Genomic DNA, 15,853 nt, shown 5'->3' on the forward strand with positions numbered 1-15,853 from the left:
TTACCATAAATAAATAAAAGTTCCCAGAAATTTTAGTTTCTCTTCCTGTATTAATAGCAAGTTCCTTATGTACTTTGGACATAATTTTTCCTAGGAAGACTTTTGTCCTGGTTTGAGCCAGGATAAAGCAAATTTTTACTGATTTTTTTTTTTTTTTTCCTTCAGTAAACTCTCCTTTAAGCAGCACACTTGCTGAAAGTGGCACAGCAAGTTTTCCAGCTAGTAGTCTGATAACACTCAGTGTTTATAGTTACTGCTGAGAGACTTCGTTTCGCTTTTTGAGTCTACTGCTTCAGTTAGTAAAGGAGCAGATCAGTTGTATCTGCAACCCACCTGCAGGGAGAAGTGGACTAGACAGATGGTAAAACTGACCAACCAAAGTATTCCATCCATGTATTTATGTAGGACTCAGTATAAAGTCAGGGAACATGGAAGTTAAGCCCCTTCTCCTTCTTCCATTCATGGCTGGCGTCCGGGGAGGACTCCACCTATCCATCACTGTTGATCCCTAGGGCACGTGTTCCTGATCCTCCTAACTCTACCCTCAGGTCCTGTTTTGCTCTGTTGCTATCTCTGGGACATTTTGGAACTGCTCACAGCTCCGAAGAGGGCTGTGGGAGTTGCTGGGGCTGGGGCAGGCATTCCTGCACATACTTACATATATCTGTACATATTTTCTTTTATCATTAGTATTTAATTAAAGCTGTCTAGTTTAGTTTTCAATCCAGAAAGGCTCTCTCCTTATTCTCTCTCTACTTCCCTACCTGGGTGGGAGTGGGTGGGCATCAACAGCGTTGTTGTCATTGGTTCAAATGCTGATCCAGACTCAAACCATGGCAACGTTATATAAAAAAATAGAAGTCTTTCTTCTCTTGTTTTGGGTTTTTTTCTTTATTACAGTTATTATCTATTACAGAGTAGAGAAACACAGCCATGGAATACAGCAACTTTGATGAATGTCAAAGTAGCAGATGATGAAATGAGAGAAAGTTCTTGTATTATCTTCCACATAAAATGACTGGGGAAAATATAATACAAGTATTGTGGATTTTAGCTCCTCATATAAACTGCATATAAACACAAAATACAGCATTAATATACATTTTAATCAAAACTGTATATTGTGCTGTTACTGTGCTGTTAGGAAGGGTTTGGAACAAGTCATAGATTTTCTTGTGCTTTCTTTGAGGAGATGGAAATCAATATATTTGGAATAAAAAATTATGGACTCCATATTTTTATGTACTCTTCCAAAACTTGGATCCTAGTCTGGGAAAGAAAATGGAATTATTTGTACTGCTTTATGCTATTAAGTGTTTCAATCTCAGGCAGCAAAGTGATAAATTCAGTGACACTTTTCAAACCCACCCATCTTCAGTGCAATAGATTAACTGTACCATTGTGTGTTCATATGACCACATTTTTTACCTACTTTCGATTTGTATCTGTCTCCAAACTGCTTTTCATGAGAAACATTGTGATTTTTCAGTATTTGAAAGTCTATGAAATCTATTTTTGTTTCCAACAGCAAATCCTAAAATTTTTGTGATGGTTATTTTGGCATGCTGCTTTTACAGAAGACACACTGTATAAACCAGTTATGTCCGCATCCTTGGTTTCACAGCAATGTAAGATGCTGTCAAAAATACAAGATTGCTGTTAGTTATGAGGTGAAGGTTCTGTGATTCCCATTACTCCTTCTATATTTAATCCTTCATTTTATTAATTAACTTTGTAATTATTGTGTCCTAACCTAAAGCTAGCATTTCTCACTTGATTTTTTTCTGCAGTCTGGATGTTACAAGCCTGGCATTGCATTTCCTTGGCCCCAAGTGTAGCTGGTTTGCCAGTAAACATAATTTATTGACATGTAGATGTTCTGTCCATCTGGTGTGTAAGTTTAGGGTTAAATTTGGGCTTTTATATGAGAACTTTGTAAATGTGGCAATGTGGTGTCTTTCTGTTCCTAACACTGTATCTGAAAGATTTTAACTCAGCTACATAAAGATCATATAGACATTGTAGTTAGGTTTGAGTCTACCTCATCAACCATGATGAAAGTAGATAATACAAAAGTCCCAACTCTTGTGCAGAGAATAGTGTTTGGGAGAGAAAATCTTTGTTAAGCTAAGTGAACAAAGGAAAAAGAAGGGCAATTCACTCATATATTCACAGCATTTAAGGCTGGTAAGGGCTCACTGCATTATTTAATTTGACATCTTTTATATCACAGGTCATTACATTTCATCCAGTTACTATTTTATTCAGCCCTATAACTTTTGCCTTTAAGTTTGACTGGTATTTGTCTGTCCCAGAAGGGAACTTGATTGATTTGAAAACATCAGGAAATGAAGAATTGTCCACTTCCCTTGGTTTACAAAACATAGATTTATGGGAGCACTGACTGATCCAGTGGTGTAATTGAGCAGCGTAGTGTTTTGTAGCAGATAAGCGTCTTCAGCATTTAAAATATGGACCTACTTTTCCATTTAATTTCCCTGGTTTCCATTCCTACCATTAGCACTTGATACACCTTTTCATTGCTTGTTCAAAGACCCCTTTTGCACTTAGTCATTCTCTTCCTGAGAAGATGCTTATATCCTTTAATTAAAACCCTCTACGTTTCCTTTTTAAATGTCTAAATATATTGTGCTCTTTGTGGCTGTCACTGAAACTGTTTTTTAGGATCTGCTTAATGTCAGGATTGATCTTTCTAGAGCTGTTCCTACCAACCTCTTTTTTTACTTAGGTATCCCAATTCTGTCACTTTTCCATTTTATTGCAATATTGCAATGAAATTCTGCATGTGTTTGCTTGTCTGCTGCCACCCTTGCACTTTCCTCAAAGATTGTTCCCCATTGAGACCTATGGTGTGTGTCACTTGTGCCTTTAACTAGACATTTTATGTACGATGGTTTTTAACACATTTTTGGTTGAATGGTCCTGGCACAGCAAGTCACTTTATCAGACCATCCTATCAGACTTCTGAGTTATCTACAGATTCTGAAAGTTCAGATTTTTTATTTCTTTAAAATTACTGATGAAAGACTGTAACAGTGACAGACTTTGTACCAATCCCTGCAGAGGACAGATAAAAATGCTGCCATTCAATGCTTGTTCCCTTTAGACAATTTTTTAGAACCATCATTTAGACAATTTTTAATCCATTTAACATGTGCACTATTGATATTGTATAGTGCTAATTTTTTAATCAGACTGTCACGAAGTAATAAGTCAAATGCATTAATAAAGTCTAAGTCTATTACATCCATGCTATTACATCCTACATTTATTACAACTAGACTTGTAATTTCATGAGAGAATGAAATCAGATTTGGCTGACAAGACCTATATTCCATACAACCATGTTGACTGGCATTAATTATATGCCTATCTTCAACAGTTTTTCTTCAGTTGAATGCTGCAGGAGATACTCTGTTGTATTGTCCAGGAGAAATGTCAGACTAATCCTTAAGATGAGGTGGTTCATCCAGTTCAGTGATCTCTGCTGTTCCCTGGCTAGCAAAGCAACACAGCTCAAAGCAGAGAGACCCTGTATCACCTATCACAGCCAAACCCATTTCCCCAGGAGGCAGACAATTCTCCCAACACAAATGCTAAAAAAGCTTTCCACTGACATCTGCATGAAATCACTGGGATATTTTCTGAACCTGAGAATCCTTTTGAATTAAGTTAAATCAAAATATGCTCTCTAGGAGCACACTTGATGCACTCCAACTGTGAAAAGCACTCAGTCCAGAGTGAGCCCAGAGTAATCTTGAAGTGCTTACAGTGTGGACATTAAGCCTAATAGGGATATAACCAGTGAACAAGTTTTGCTGTCTCTTTTTTTCCTACAGGCTACATAATTGGCACTTTATTTTTTTTTCCTTTTATGGGTTTTTCAGTGTACAGCCATATTTAAAATAACAGGAAAAAGTGTCAGTAGTAGTGGTCTTGCTTTCAGATATACTGTTCAGTAGCTGATTATCAAAACCAATTTGCTGCTAAAGAATACACAGGATTTCAGCAAATAAAAGGAATAATCTTCCGTAGCTATATCATACACATTTTTAATACCTGCAGATTAGAAACAAGTTCACTTAGTAGTTTTGTTTTGCAGATTTTTAGAAAAAAAGCAATATTCTTTGTTCAAACCGACAATCTCCTTTATTTTAAATTAATTCAGCTAGTTTTGCTGAAAAATAGGACTGAATTTCTGTGAAAAATGAACAGCAGAAAAAATAACAGCCTTCTGCACCCCATTTTTTGCTGTCATTTTATTCTCTTAATTATTACTTGATGGAGCAAAAAACGTAAGTGATTCCAACAGTGACCAGAAATGCATTGTCTAGCAGTTGGTTGTTCTATAAGCAATTTTGTTACCTTTTAAAAGTTTCATTTCATGTAATTAAATTTCATGTAATTATTCTGTCCTCTAGTGCAACAAATACATTAAATTTAAGAAAATTCTGTCTTTAGGTATATGCACCACACTGTAGCTGTTTTATGTGCTGCTTTCTGTAGGCACAGAAAGAGACGTGATTTCCTCTGGTCCAGGCAGAAGTTTCTGCCTTCTAGGCAGAAGTTCTAGAATTGATGGAAAATTTTATTTTTATTTATTTTGATTAAGGGTTGTCCAGCCCATAGTGACAAATTGGGTTCTTACTATATTAGATTTACATATTTTAATACAGCTGTATAAAAGAGTGTGGATTACACTGAGAAGATAAAGCATTATATTTAGTAAAGCAGAAATTCTCAGTGGATAATAAACCAAACATAATATTCTAGTTTTTTTATTTTAGTTCAATGCTAACAAAGTAATTGAAGGTATTTGAAATATCAAAAAGAAGGTAAAAAAAAAAGAGTAGCCACACGTTAGTGCCATTGTATACCTGATACATTTTACATATATTTTACATAAGGCTCTTCCAAACAGTGGGAAAATCACCCTGAAAAACTGGAAAGTGGTCAGGAAACCATGAGTTACAGGAGATGAATTTGTGGGGACAGGCTGCCCACTGTCTCTCCAAGCAGAAATACAAGGGGCTTTTAGGAGCCAGTAGGAGCCAACTTCAGATAAAGGCAGTTGGTCTACCACAGTGTAGTTGATCCATCACAAATGCTTTTTTAGCCCTTCCCTTGGGAATATACTTATGACCATGACCAGAGGGAGGCTGAATGTGTGAACCAGTACATACTTATGTTCTCAAAAAGTAAAAAAAACCCAAAACCCCCCTAAAGGAATCCAACAGTGTCATTAATTAGAAAGATCAAATCAGCTGAAATATTCAGAGAAAAAAATGAGACCACTTCCTAGTAGTCTTTGACTGCACAAAATGATATTTACATAAACAAACTTAGGTCATAAATAAAATGTCTGGTGTTTTTGTTTTTCTTCCTTGCTCATTTTAAAAGTGAGAGGTCTTAACCTCTCAGTAAAGTTATCTTGACTTCTGATGTATTTTCTGTCCATTGGGTTGTTTGAGTCAAGAGCTATTACTTTTCTAAGCACAAAATATGGGCCAGTGAAATTCTCTTCATTTGTATTAGGCAGGAAGTCAAATAAAATTATCATAATGGATCCTTCTTAAAAATCTATCGATCTGTGATTATTTCCATTCTTTTCATCCTCATTACTTTGAAAGTAAAAAAAAAGAAAAGTTAAGTAGATCCCCAAAGTGTGGGTTCTTGGTGTGTTATTGTTGAACCCTTTGTTTATTTGGCAAATTTCTATTTTAGGAAGAAGCTGGAAATTTTATTAATGATAACTACAACATAATAAAAATTCCCAGGCTGGTTTGGAGAAACAGATGCTCAAAAGACCTACTACTTTTTCATGTAATACTTTGCATATTCACTAGGGCTTAGGCTTTAGCTGGCACAAATTGATTTATCTCCAAAATCAATAAGCTTTGAGACGTGCATCAGCTGAAGATCTGCCACCTATTTCTTTAAATTATACTTACTGGGTTTAGGCACTTCATTTCAGTGGATAAAGTGAGACAAGTCCTTTTCCACTGAAGAACTGGGGCAGGAGGGAACACTTTTGGCATTGCTTGAGTTTTATAATTTGATTCCCTCAGGGCTGAACTAGAGATGAAGCCCACGTGTCGTGTAGCAGGGCTGTAGCTGCTGGTGGTTGAGTATGCACAGGTGAGGCGTTCTCAAGCCAGCCCTTTGAAGTTGTTTCACTTTGCTGGAAATAATTAGATGCTTACTGGGTACAGCAAGTGAAAAAGAATGAGTTCACTTCTATAATCCATCGGCTTGGGCACTCACCTGGGAGATGATTAAGAAGGTGAAAATCTAAGCACTATTAGGAGGGAAAAAAAATGAAAAGGAGCACTGAGGTGTCACTCAGATGTCTTTTTCTATTGCTCTTTACAGGAACGCTTTTGCCAGAGTTTGAATCCCCACTGAAAGAGCTCACTGTAGCTAATCCTCTGAGAGTGGCTGTGTTTTCTAAGTGGGAAATGGATATAGGATAAACAGACAATCTGCTGCTGGCACACAGCCCTTTCTGCCACGGTGTAATAAAGTCTTATCATCTGCAGTGAGGTTCTTCAATGGCTAAGCTTCTTCCAAAGCTGAAGGAGAACTGAGCACCATAACTGGAAATCCGATAATGGCACCTATAAATAAAGGATTTCTATTTGCCCGGTTCACAGCAAAGGAAATTATATTTAGTGATTCAATAAATTATTTAAAAAACACGATTCAGACTTTGGGCTTTCTTTGGGAGAAGGCTTCTAGAAGTATTCATGCTTGTTAAAACTTTTGGAATTTAAAGTGAAGCACGCTTTTACTGTGGAATATTAGGGATCAGCTAATTAAAAGCAATAGGTGAACTGAGGACACCATGACTCTCTGACATAATATAAATGGACCTTTCATGAGAAATTCTGAAAGAGGCACTGAGGTGAAGAGCTGAATATCACTGAAAGAACAGCGTCTATCACCCATCATTTTAAATCCTTTCAGCTGCTCAGTGTTAGCCAGTTAAATTTCTCATTAAAAGCCATGCAGCTTTTTTGAAAACAAGTGCATTTATTGTTTCTCTTTGATTACTGACTCTCCATTTTAAGAAATCTTACAAAAAATATTTTATTAGAAATATTAAAATGATTTTTTTTACAGTACAGAGGAGTGCTTAGCTGGTTTGCTTCTGGTGCTGTAGTGTACCAAAGGTATGAAATTCAAACTGAAACAAGATCATTCTGTTTTCATAGTCAAGCTTCAGCCTAATACAAGAAGTGAAATAAGAAGATAAATAGGGAAACAGTTTAAGTTCCATTTTGCCACTTTGGCTGCAGCTGAGTCATGTTCAGCATCAATGAGCTGGTAAGATCCACATGCTGCTTAAGGTACCAACATGGTATCTTCAGATCCTTGTTGTGAAGCATACTGAGAGGAGAAATTGCTCTTCTTTTCCTGTCGCCTAAGACCATTTTCTCTTAGTGCTTCTTGTAGGAAATCTTGTGATTAATCTGTTCCACAGGGAGCCTTTTACCTGTCTCTTTGCTCATGTGTACCCAGTTGACTGCTGTAGTTTCCACTAAAATTGTTGGGAAGCAGGAGTCCTCACCACAAATGACTAAGATATTTCTTAGTAGAAATAGCCAGACCATATCCTGAAAGGAAATCCACTAGATTGTGGAAAGGCTTTGAGGAAAGTAAGAGGTGAATCTGATAGGACCAGCAGCATTACCTCCTTGCTTTTCCTCTAAGAATGAATATTGATTTGAAATATGCTCTAGGTTCTATGAGTCTGTTAGCCACACATCTGAGGATTTTTTTCTTGAGGTGAGGCTATCATTCTTAGAGTAGCACCATTATTTCCTTATTCAGAGGGAAAGAAGAAAGCTGATTCTTTGAACTTCTGGATTAGTCAGAGCAGACAGTGTTGACAAGATGTAATTGCTGCTTCAGTTGAGAGGAAAGGTAATGCCTCTGTTGTTTTGAAGTTCTTTAAGAAACTCTCTTGTGATCTAAAGCTAGTCATCTTAGGAAAGCAATTTGCTTCTTGATAAGAACCTTCATAAGGTTCACACTGACTTAAAAAAAGAAGAGAAAAAAAAAAGATTTAAAGGCAGAAGCCACTCCTTAATCTCTTTTTAGTTATATGATGGAGGCTTGTGAGAGCTAGACAGACCACTATCTGTTTGCTTTCCTTCTTTATCATGAGCAAAATCAAAATACCCAGCCTGGGCTTTAGCTAAGGCAAACCCCATTATTTTCACTGATAGTCCATGTTAAACCATGAAATCTGGAATAGATTCCATCCCTGATCTAAGCTGGCCATCAGTTCATGCCATAATATAGAAAGACCATTCCACTTTATTATTAAGCCAATTATCTCTGACTTATATTTTTATTCTACAAAATATATGATCCCTTTCTGTTAACCTACCATCAGACTTTGCCTTCAGATAATGAGTTGCTTCCATGGACTTCAAGAGGCGTAGTGCATATGAAAGAGGAACTGGGCCATCATTTGCCTGGACAGTATCCTGGTGGACAGGATGGCATGGCTCTAGCTTTAGGGTACATCAAAGTTGCACATTTTTTCTTTTAATCTCAGTGGATGTATCTTTGATGTATTGTAGAACACACTGGATAGGAACCAATTTGGTTTTATCAAAATTTTTATTACAGATATCCTAGATGTGTCCCCTTTTACTCCTCTGCATTCTAGACTAAATTTAATCCCAATCTTTTAAATCCCTTTTAATAGTTAGTTCACCCCTCTGTGCCCCATTTAGGTTTTCTTCATTTCAGGTACCCCATTAACGGATGTAATGCTGTCATACTTTTCCTGGTTATGTCTGTTTAATATATCCCAGCATCCTTTTTATTTCTTTTTACTTTTTTTTTTTTTTAATTAAAATTTCTCTTGGTACTGAATTAGTGCTTCTACTGAGCACTTATCCGTTAGTTATAGATTCTGATTTTTCTTGTTCAGTGACAGCTAATTCAGCACTCATCACTGGGCCAGATTCAGCTGGTTATACTGCATGAAATTCAACAATTCTGTTCAAGTCAGTTGAGTAAAACTGAAGTCTATGGTGGTATAAATGAAACAGAAAGCTGGCCTAGTGTGATCAAGGAGCTTATTGTATCCCCACCAAGAGGCAGATCTTGCTGTCCAGTTTACATTTGTATAGTATTTTCTTATTATTATTTAAATGAAAATTATGGTAAGTTTTTATTCCCCATTCACCATAGATTACGACAACAAATATGCCTGCATTTATAAAACTTTTAATATATAATTTTTAGAAAATATAAACCAGAAAATACTTGTGTAGCACTCAGTGCAGTGGACTTTCACCCTGAGGTATCTGAGCACTCGTCAGTCTACTAGTTAAATTAAAGTGAATTATGTGGCCAGATCCTTCACATTTTGTGGAGCTGGATCTTTTGTTGATATTGAGAGTGATTACATCAGAAAAAACTTCTTTCCTGTGAGAGTGACAGAGCACTGGAACAGGCTGCCCAGAGAACTTGTGGAGTCTTCTTCACTGGAGACATTCAAAACCCGCCTGGACACGTTCCTGTGTGATGTACTCTGGGTGACCCTGCTCTGGCAGGGGGGTTGGACTAGATGATCTTTCGAAGTCCCTTCCAATCTCTAGGATTCTGTGATTCTGTGATTAGGCCCATAAGGAATGAAAAAATCATGCCCATAACTGAAAAATCAGAATAATATGTTTTAATGTGCTGTAACACCTGCTAATCTTCCTTCTACTTCATCTGCTATTGTAAAATTCAGTCAGGCTCTCTTTGACTATTTTTGAAGTCTGTTGTCATCAGTGGTTTGGGTGGTGTGAAACAGTTTGAAATTCTTTGTGTGTTCTTGTGTAGACATGTCCTTTAAATTTGTTTTTATAATCAATTAATTTGTCCATATCTTACCTCATGGAAATGAGGCCCAGTTTTTTACTGTCAAGAAAACTTTGACTTACAAGTTTTCATATTTTAATGTTGCATTTAGATTATTTGAACTACTTTACTAGTTTGTATTACAAATATTTAAGGACTATTTTTTTTTTCTCCTCAAAGCTGACAGACTACTGCAATAACATCCCTGTCTTACGTTCTTGCCTTTCTGATTAGTTTATTTCACGATGGCCTTGTCCAAACTAGCAGACATCTTAAAGTTGACATGTATATAAAATATTGTATAAAAAGGCTTAAGTATAAATGACAGTAAATCGAAACACCTTGAAGGCAAAAATAAAGGAAAACAAAAGACTGTGTTTCAGATCTTAATAGAAACCACTAGATATACTCTAGCTAATTCTCACTAATAACATCTGATTTTATTTTGTCTTTTAAGGGAGAACTGGCCACACAGAGGCTGTACGAGTAGTTTATCAGCCAGAAAGCATCAGCTTTGAGAAACTGCTCAAGGTCTTCTGGGAGAATCATGACCCGACACAAGGTAGAGTGATGAGTGAGCCAGTATTTAATTATCTTACTAATTACAGCTGGGATAATTAGTGTTTGAGCTGCATGGAATAGATGAACCTTGAAATCACACTGGAGCTCAAGAATATGATTGCAGACATTTATTGACAGAGAAAGAGAGGAATAGAGAGAATGAGAGTACAGAAACTCACAATAACCCTCCTCCTTTACAGCTGTCTGTGCTGGGAAAATTCCCACAGAGAGGCACGGCAGACAATAGAATTTTTTTTTCAACTTTGATTATGACAATTTCTTCTGTAATGCTATCTTTTGTCTCTTAAATTAAAGGATATTTCTTCCCAGCTTCAGAGCTGGTCATATTTGTGCCAGGGACCTTTATCCTTCATAAAAAATTTTGTTTGTTTTTAATATTTTTCTATGGCAGAGATTATCTTTTATGATTAGGAAAAGAGGACAAAAAGAGGTAAGAGATGGTGTGTAGAGGCACCAGCAGAGCATTCTAGCTATTCTTATTCAAACCTTTTGATTTAATTTATCTTTCTTGGAAGAGGCTTTGTGATGACATTGCACACATCTGTGCAAACATAAATGGGAAACTGTGTTGAGAAAACATTTTATATGTTTATATCATTTCAATAAACATCATATTTTCTACCATTTCCCAGAAATATTACACACAGTAACTCATTTCAATATTTTAACAGCTATCATAATTATGCCACTTGTTACTACATCTGGGAACAAAAAATGCAGATGATACCTTCAAAATGTGGTGCCATCCTGGGAAACAGTAACTCTGAGAGGGATCCGGGGGCTGTTGTAGATGAGTGTCTTCCAGTGAGACAAAAATGGCTATTGCAACGTGTGCCTGTGTGAGAAAGGAAGCCTCAGTCAGGAGTATGAAAGCTATTTTCCAGATGCAGAGTCAGTAGATTTTCAGAACATTCAGTGCAGTTCCTGTGTTGACATACCAAGAATTATACAGAAGTATTGCTGGGGATTCAAAGGAGGGACATAAAAAGGACATGGAGCCTAGAAAACTGCCCTGGTGCTGTGAATAAACATGTTCAGCTCACTGAAGGGGTGTAACACTATGATCAAGTAATCTTTACAGGTACTTATGTGAGGAGCAGGTACCTGATAGTGAGACTGATGACCCAACCACTGGTAATCCGTAAGAAGTTTCAGTAGTTGGAAGCTGAAGGTTGAAAAGTTCCACCCTGGAATAAAGTAGTTTCACAGCTCTCTGTGTAATTAAGCATTGGAATATTCTTTCCATCACCATCTTTTTGAGTATTTAAGATGAGATAGTTTATAATTTTAGAAGAGGCCCTTGATTTAAGTAATGAGAAGAAATTCTATGTCTGTGTGTCAAGTGAGGTGGCCTATACTGGGATCTGTTAATTTATGAGCCTCCCTTTTCAACTCTTTCCTTCATAGTTATGTTGAGAGCAATTTGTCTGCACCATCCTAGAAACACTTGTAGCTCTGCATTAAGACAATGACCAGCTTCAAATCTGGACCTCTGTGGTATGCTTGTAGGGGTCAGGAAGAAGTTTTTCTCCTTATTCTACCAGGGGTTGTTATTAGGTCTTTTTTTTGTTCTTTTCCCTTGCCATCACCAGAGGTTGGCTTCTTTGTAATGGGCTGGTTGTTTTGATATGGTAGGGAGTCCTGTCTCTAGAGAATTGGCTCATGTGTCTTGTTCACATGTTGGGATTCATCCTGATTGCTAGAGCTGGGAACTAATGGCCAGGACTATAGGATTCTTCATCTTCCAGAGCAGTATGAGGAATGGATTTTTGCTAAAATAATCTGGGCACCTAATCAGTCATCTACCATGCCTGTAGTCTTGTCTTTGACAGCATATAGTTGGGCCCTGCCAGTGGCACACTTACAATGGGTCAGTCTCTAAAGGACTTTAGTGTTTCAGACTGACTGAAGTTCATTTGCTGGACACAATGGTATGTGTCTGAAGTGTAGTGGTTGTGTTAACAGGTCAGATCAGATTAATTTATCATAGAATACCAGACTGGTTTGGGTTGGAAGGGACCTTAAAGATCATTCAGTTCCAACCCTCCTGCCATGGGCAGTGACACCTCCCATTAGACCAGATTGTTCCAAGCCCCATCCAACCTGGCCTTGAAACACTTCCAGGGAAGGGGCAGCCACAACTTCCCTGGGAAACCTGTGCCAGTGTCTCACCACCCTCACAGTGAATAATTTCTTCCTCATATCTAACCCTCTTCCTGTTTAAAGTCATTACCCCTTTTTCTGTTGCTACATTTATGATTCCTTCTGGCTTTAAATAAAAGTAAAATTATGATATTATGTCTTTGTATTCACCTTGCATTCTCATATAACTGAGGTTCAAAATAGTTTCAGTCTGTGCATTCAGAAGAAAGTTGGATGCTGGCAGATGTATGATTCACTCTGATTTCTGGCAACGGGGGAAAACATCACCTAATTAGCCTGGGAACAGAGCCATGCTAATGTGGCTGTATTCCTTCTGACATGTGAACTGATATCTCCACGTGACACTGTGCTGGGTAGATACCCAAGTCATTTACAATGGTCTTGGGCATCTATGTGGCACTTCACTGCTTGGTGTAAACATACCTAGGCCTTTATCTAAGCTTGGTGCAGTAGAATTTCCAAATGGTTCTTCTGTAATAATTTGCCAAAAGCGACAGCATCACTTTATCCATGGAGAAGACATCAGTCTTTTCTGAAGACTTTGTATACCCCAGACTTGGGCAGTTTGCTTTACCTATGATTTTTTATGGTTGCTTAATGCAAACTTCTGTTCAGGAATTTTGTAAAGCTCACATCTCTACCATCTTTCTTGATATGGGAAAAATCTAAACCACAAGGTCCCAATTTCAAGTGTCTTTTTTTAATTTATTTTTTTTTTTGTAAGATAGGGATGTTATGTTTGTAAACCCTTTCAAGTCTGAGCAGTTAGCAGTAGAAGACCTTGAAGGTAAAATTGTTTTTGTCTGTATTTGTTTCTGCTCCTTGTTTTTAATTTGCTATGGAAAAACTGATTTTATGTAAAGATACTGAAACTGTGAGTTCTCTCTTGGACCTAATATATTTTTGTCCTTTCCTGAGCTTCAGCTGTGTACACACTAAGTCCTGTTTAGCCTCACGGGAAAGCAGGACTCAGTCTCTTAAATAAGTTGTTTTTCATTAAGGAGATATATCAGGAAGATTTCTTATTTATGAAATTCAGTATAGTCTTTGGATGAATCTAGTGTCTCATATAACCAGCAAATGCTGGACTTCTTGAGAACAGCACTTACTCAAAATTAGAAAAGCTTTGTCTCTGGCACTGTGTCTTCTCCAGAAGTTGGGTTAACACCATTTAAACCCTCCTACCCCCAGTGGAGACAATGGACTTGTCTAATTGTTCTAATGTCATTAAACATCAAATATGTACATTCTGTTGCAGTTAAAGACCTTTCAAATATCAATCTAGATGGTACCAAGTTGCTAAAGAGTAGAGACTAGCAGTCCTATCAATCATTATTGTATGAGCATATTAATATTCAGAAGTTCCTACTTTCCAAACAGTTGGATCTCCTGCCTTCAGGATGAGACTGACATCTCACTGGGATTAGAATTTTCTCTGGGAGGCAGCCTGGCTCTTGTTTCATGAAGCTCTTGAGTCTGAGTATTATATGGAAGTCAATTGAAAAGCAAGAACCTTTGATCAAGTCAAACAGTTTATGAGTTGAAAGAGATTCTCCCAGATGAACATCTCCTAAGTGTGGGGCCCTGGTAAAGTCCTCCTTGACTATTAATTTAGGCTCTATTTTATAATTCATTACATTTGGGATACTGAAAAAGCAACAAACAAACCCTGACTTCTGCCAAGTGACATATGGTTGTCATCTTTGTTCAGCCTCTGATGCACAGATCAGCATTCCTTCTCTCCCAGGAATGATCTTACCTATGAGATGATTGCTCTATATAGCTTTATAAGTGCTTGAGGTGGTTGCTTTTTTGTCATTGACACAGAAAAAGAGAACAAATGTGATGCACTGAAAATACTGCAAAAGAATCTTATGGCTATTTACTTTGTATATAATTTTAATTTTCTAAAGTTTACAGAGGTGGAGGGCTGGTTGTGTATTGCCTTATTTTTGCACTAAAGGAGCAGTCCTCAGAGCCCTCCAAATTTTTAAAGACGGTCTCCTTCAAACTGCACCCTGACAATGGTGCTGTCACCTCCATGTGGTGTGCCTAGAGGGATGTGGACTTCCAGACCATCAATTTTTCTGCCTTGTGCCTCAGCCCGTAGTTTCATGATTGCTGTAAGCAAATCTTTGACTTAACTATTAGGGAGAAGGGCAATTTTCTTCTCTCTCTCTGACCTGCCTGTAGGACACAACCACTTTCATTGTGTTGACGCTGGCAATCACAAAGTTTTCTGATCAAGCTGAAAATTAACCCTGCATGAATTGTAGTGAGATGTAATTATCAGCCAGGACTTAAACTGCCAGGAGCATGAATCACTCGTGCGACCACCCTTCTGGCATTAGCACTGTGCTGGAGTGTGAGAGCCAATTGCAAAACCCAGCTGTGCTTGTGTTCAGGGAAGAAGATCTCATATTTCATCCGATCAGAAAGTTTGGTCACTCTTTGTGAGGGGTCAGAAACTATTTCTCCAAACCCTTGGAAAAATCTAATTGATGCCAGAGGACTCTGTCATGGTGCAAATATGATTCCTGGAAAGCATATTACTGTTCACAATTACCCTGAGCCTGTGTGTGGTTGAACTCCCGTGTGTGTTGGTGATTTCAGCCCAATCCAAGGCACCTTTGAAGAAAGGCTCCTTGTTGCTTTTGATGGCTGTACAGAAGACAAGCAGAAGACAAAACAAATACTATTTCCTCCTCTTTAAAACATGTTTGGGACAATGAAAAACCCACCCGCCTCCTTTAGCTCTTTTCTCTCTTGAGTATGATCCTTTTTCACTTCTGCTTCTGGCTTTCTGTTTGGATTTTTGACATAGTGGAAGGAGCTGAGGGAAAACCAGGACTTCAGAGTTTTGGCTGCTCTGGCAGTGGGGTGAAGGGCAAAGGCTCCCATGGCCACCGCCACCCAGGAGCTCCTCAAAATTTGCTTCTGACCTTATTGATTCTTTGAGTGTGAATTTACCAAGAACCAAAGTTACCAGTAAGTGGTCTCATTCCATTCTGTCATGAAGAAGTCCTTATCATGCCTGTGTTTGTACAGGAGATGCAAGCAGAACTGTTATTTTTCAAGCAGCTGAGGACCATCTGTACTACAACAAACTCATCACCTGCCAGATTCATTCAGAATATCTCATAGTCCATATGTCTTGTGTATCCACGATAAAGAAGAGATGTATGAGCTGTTTCTCCTCCCCGTGACCTTCCAAACAGTT

General features: G+C 37.7%; 1 protein-coding gene across 3 annotated transcripts in view; it reads left to right on the forward strand.

Annotated features, from left to right (window-relative positions):
• The window catches only part of MSRA (methionine sulfoxide reductase A), a 285,357-nt gene that overhangs the window by 157,053 nt on the left and 112,451 nt on the right, over positions 1-15,853 (forward strand). For 2 of the 3 annotated variants that reach the window (XM_051614414.1, XM_051614417.1), the window contains exon 4: positions 10,346-10,450. The exons of the other annotated variant lie outside the window; for it this stretch is intronic. In XM_051614414.1, the coding sequence (XP_051470374.1) occupies positions 10,346-10,450 (105 nt within the window). The remainder of the gene's footprint in view (positions 1-10,345; positions 10,451-15,853) is intronic. 3 annotated transcript variants of the gene reach the window in all.

Source organism: Apus apus, chromosome 3 (genome assembly GCF_020740795.1).
Source record: "Apus apus isolate bApuApu2 chromosome 3, bApuApu2.pri.cur, whole genome shotgun sequence".
NCBI lineage: Eukaryota > Metazoa > Chordata > Aves > Apodiformes > Apodidae > Apus > Apus apus.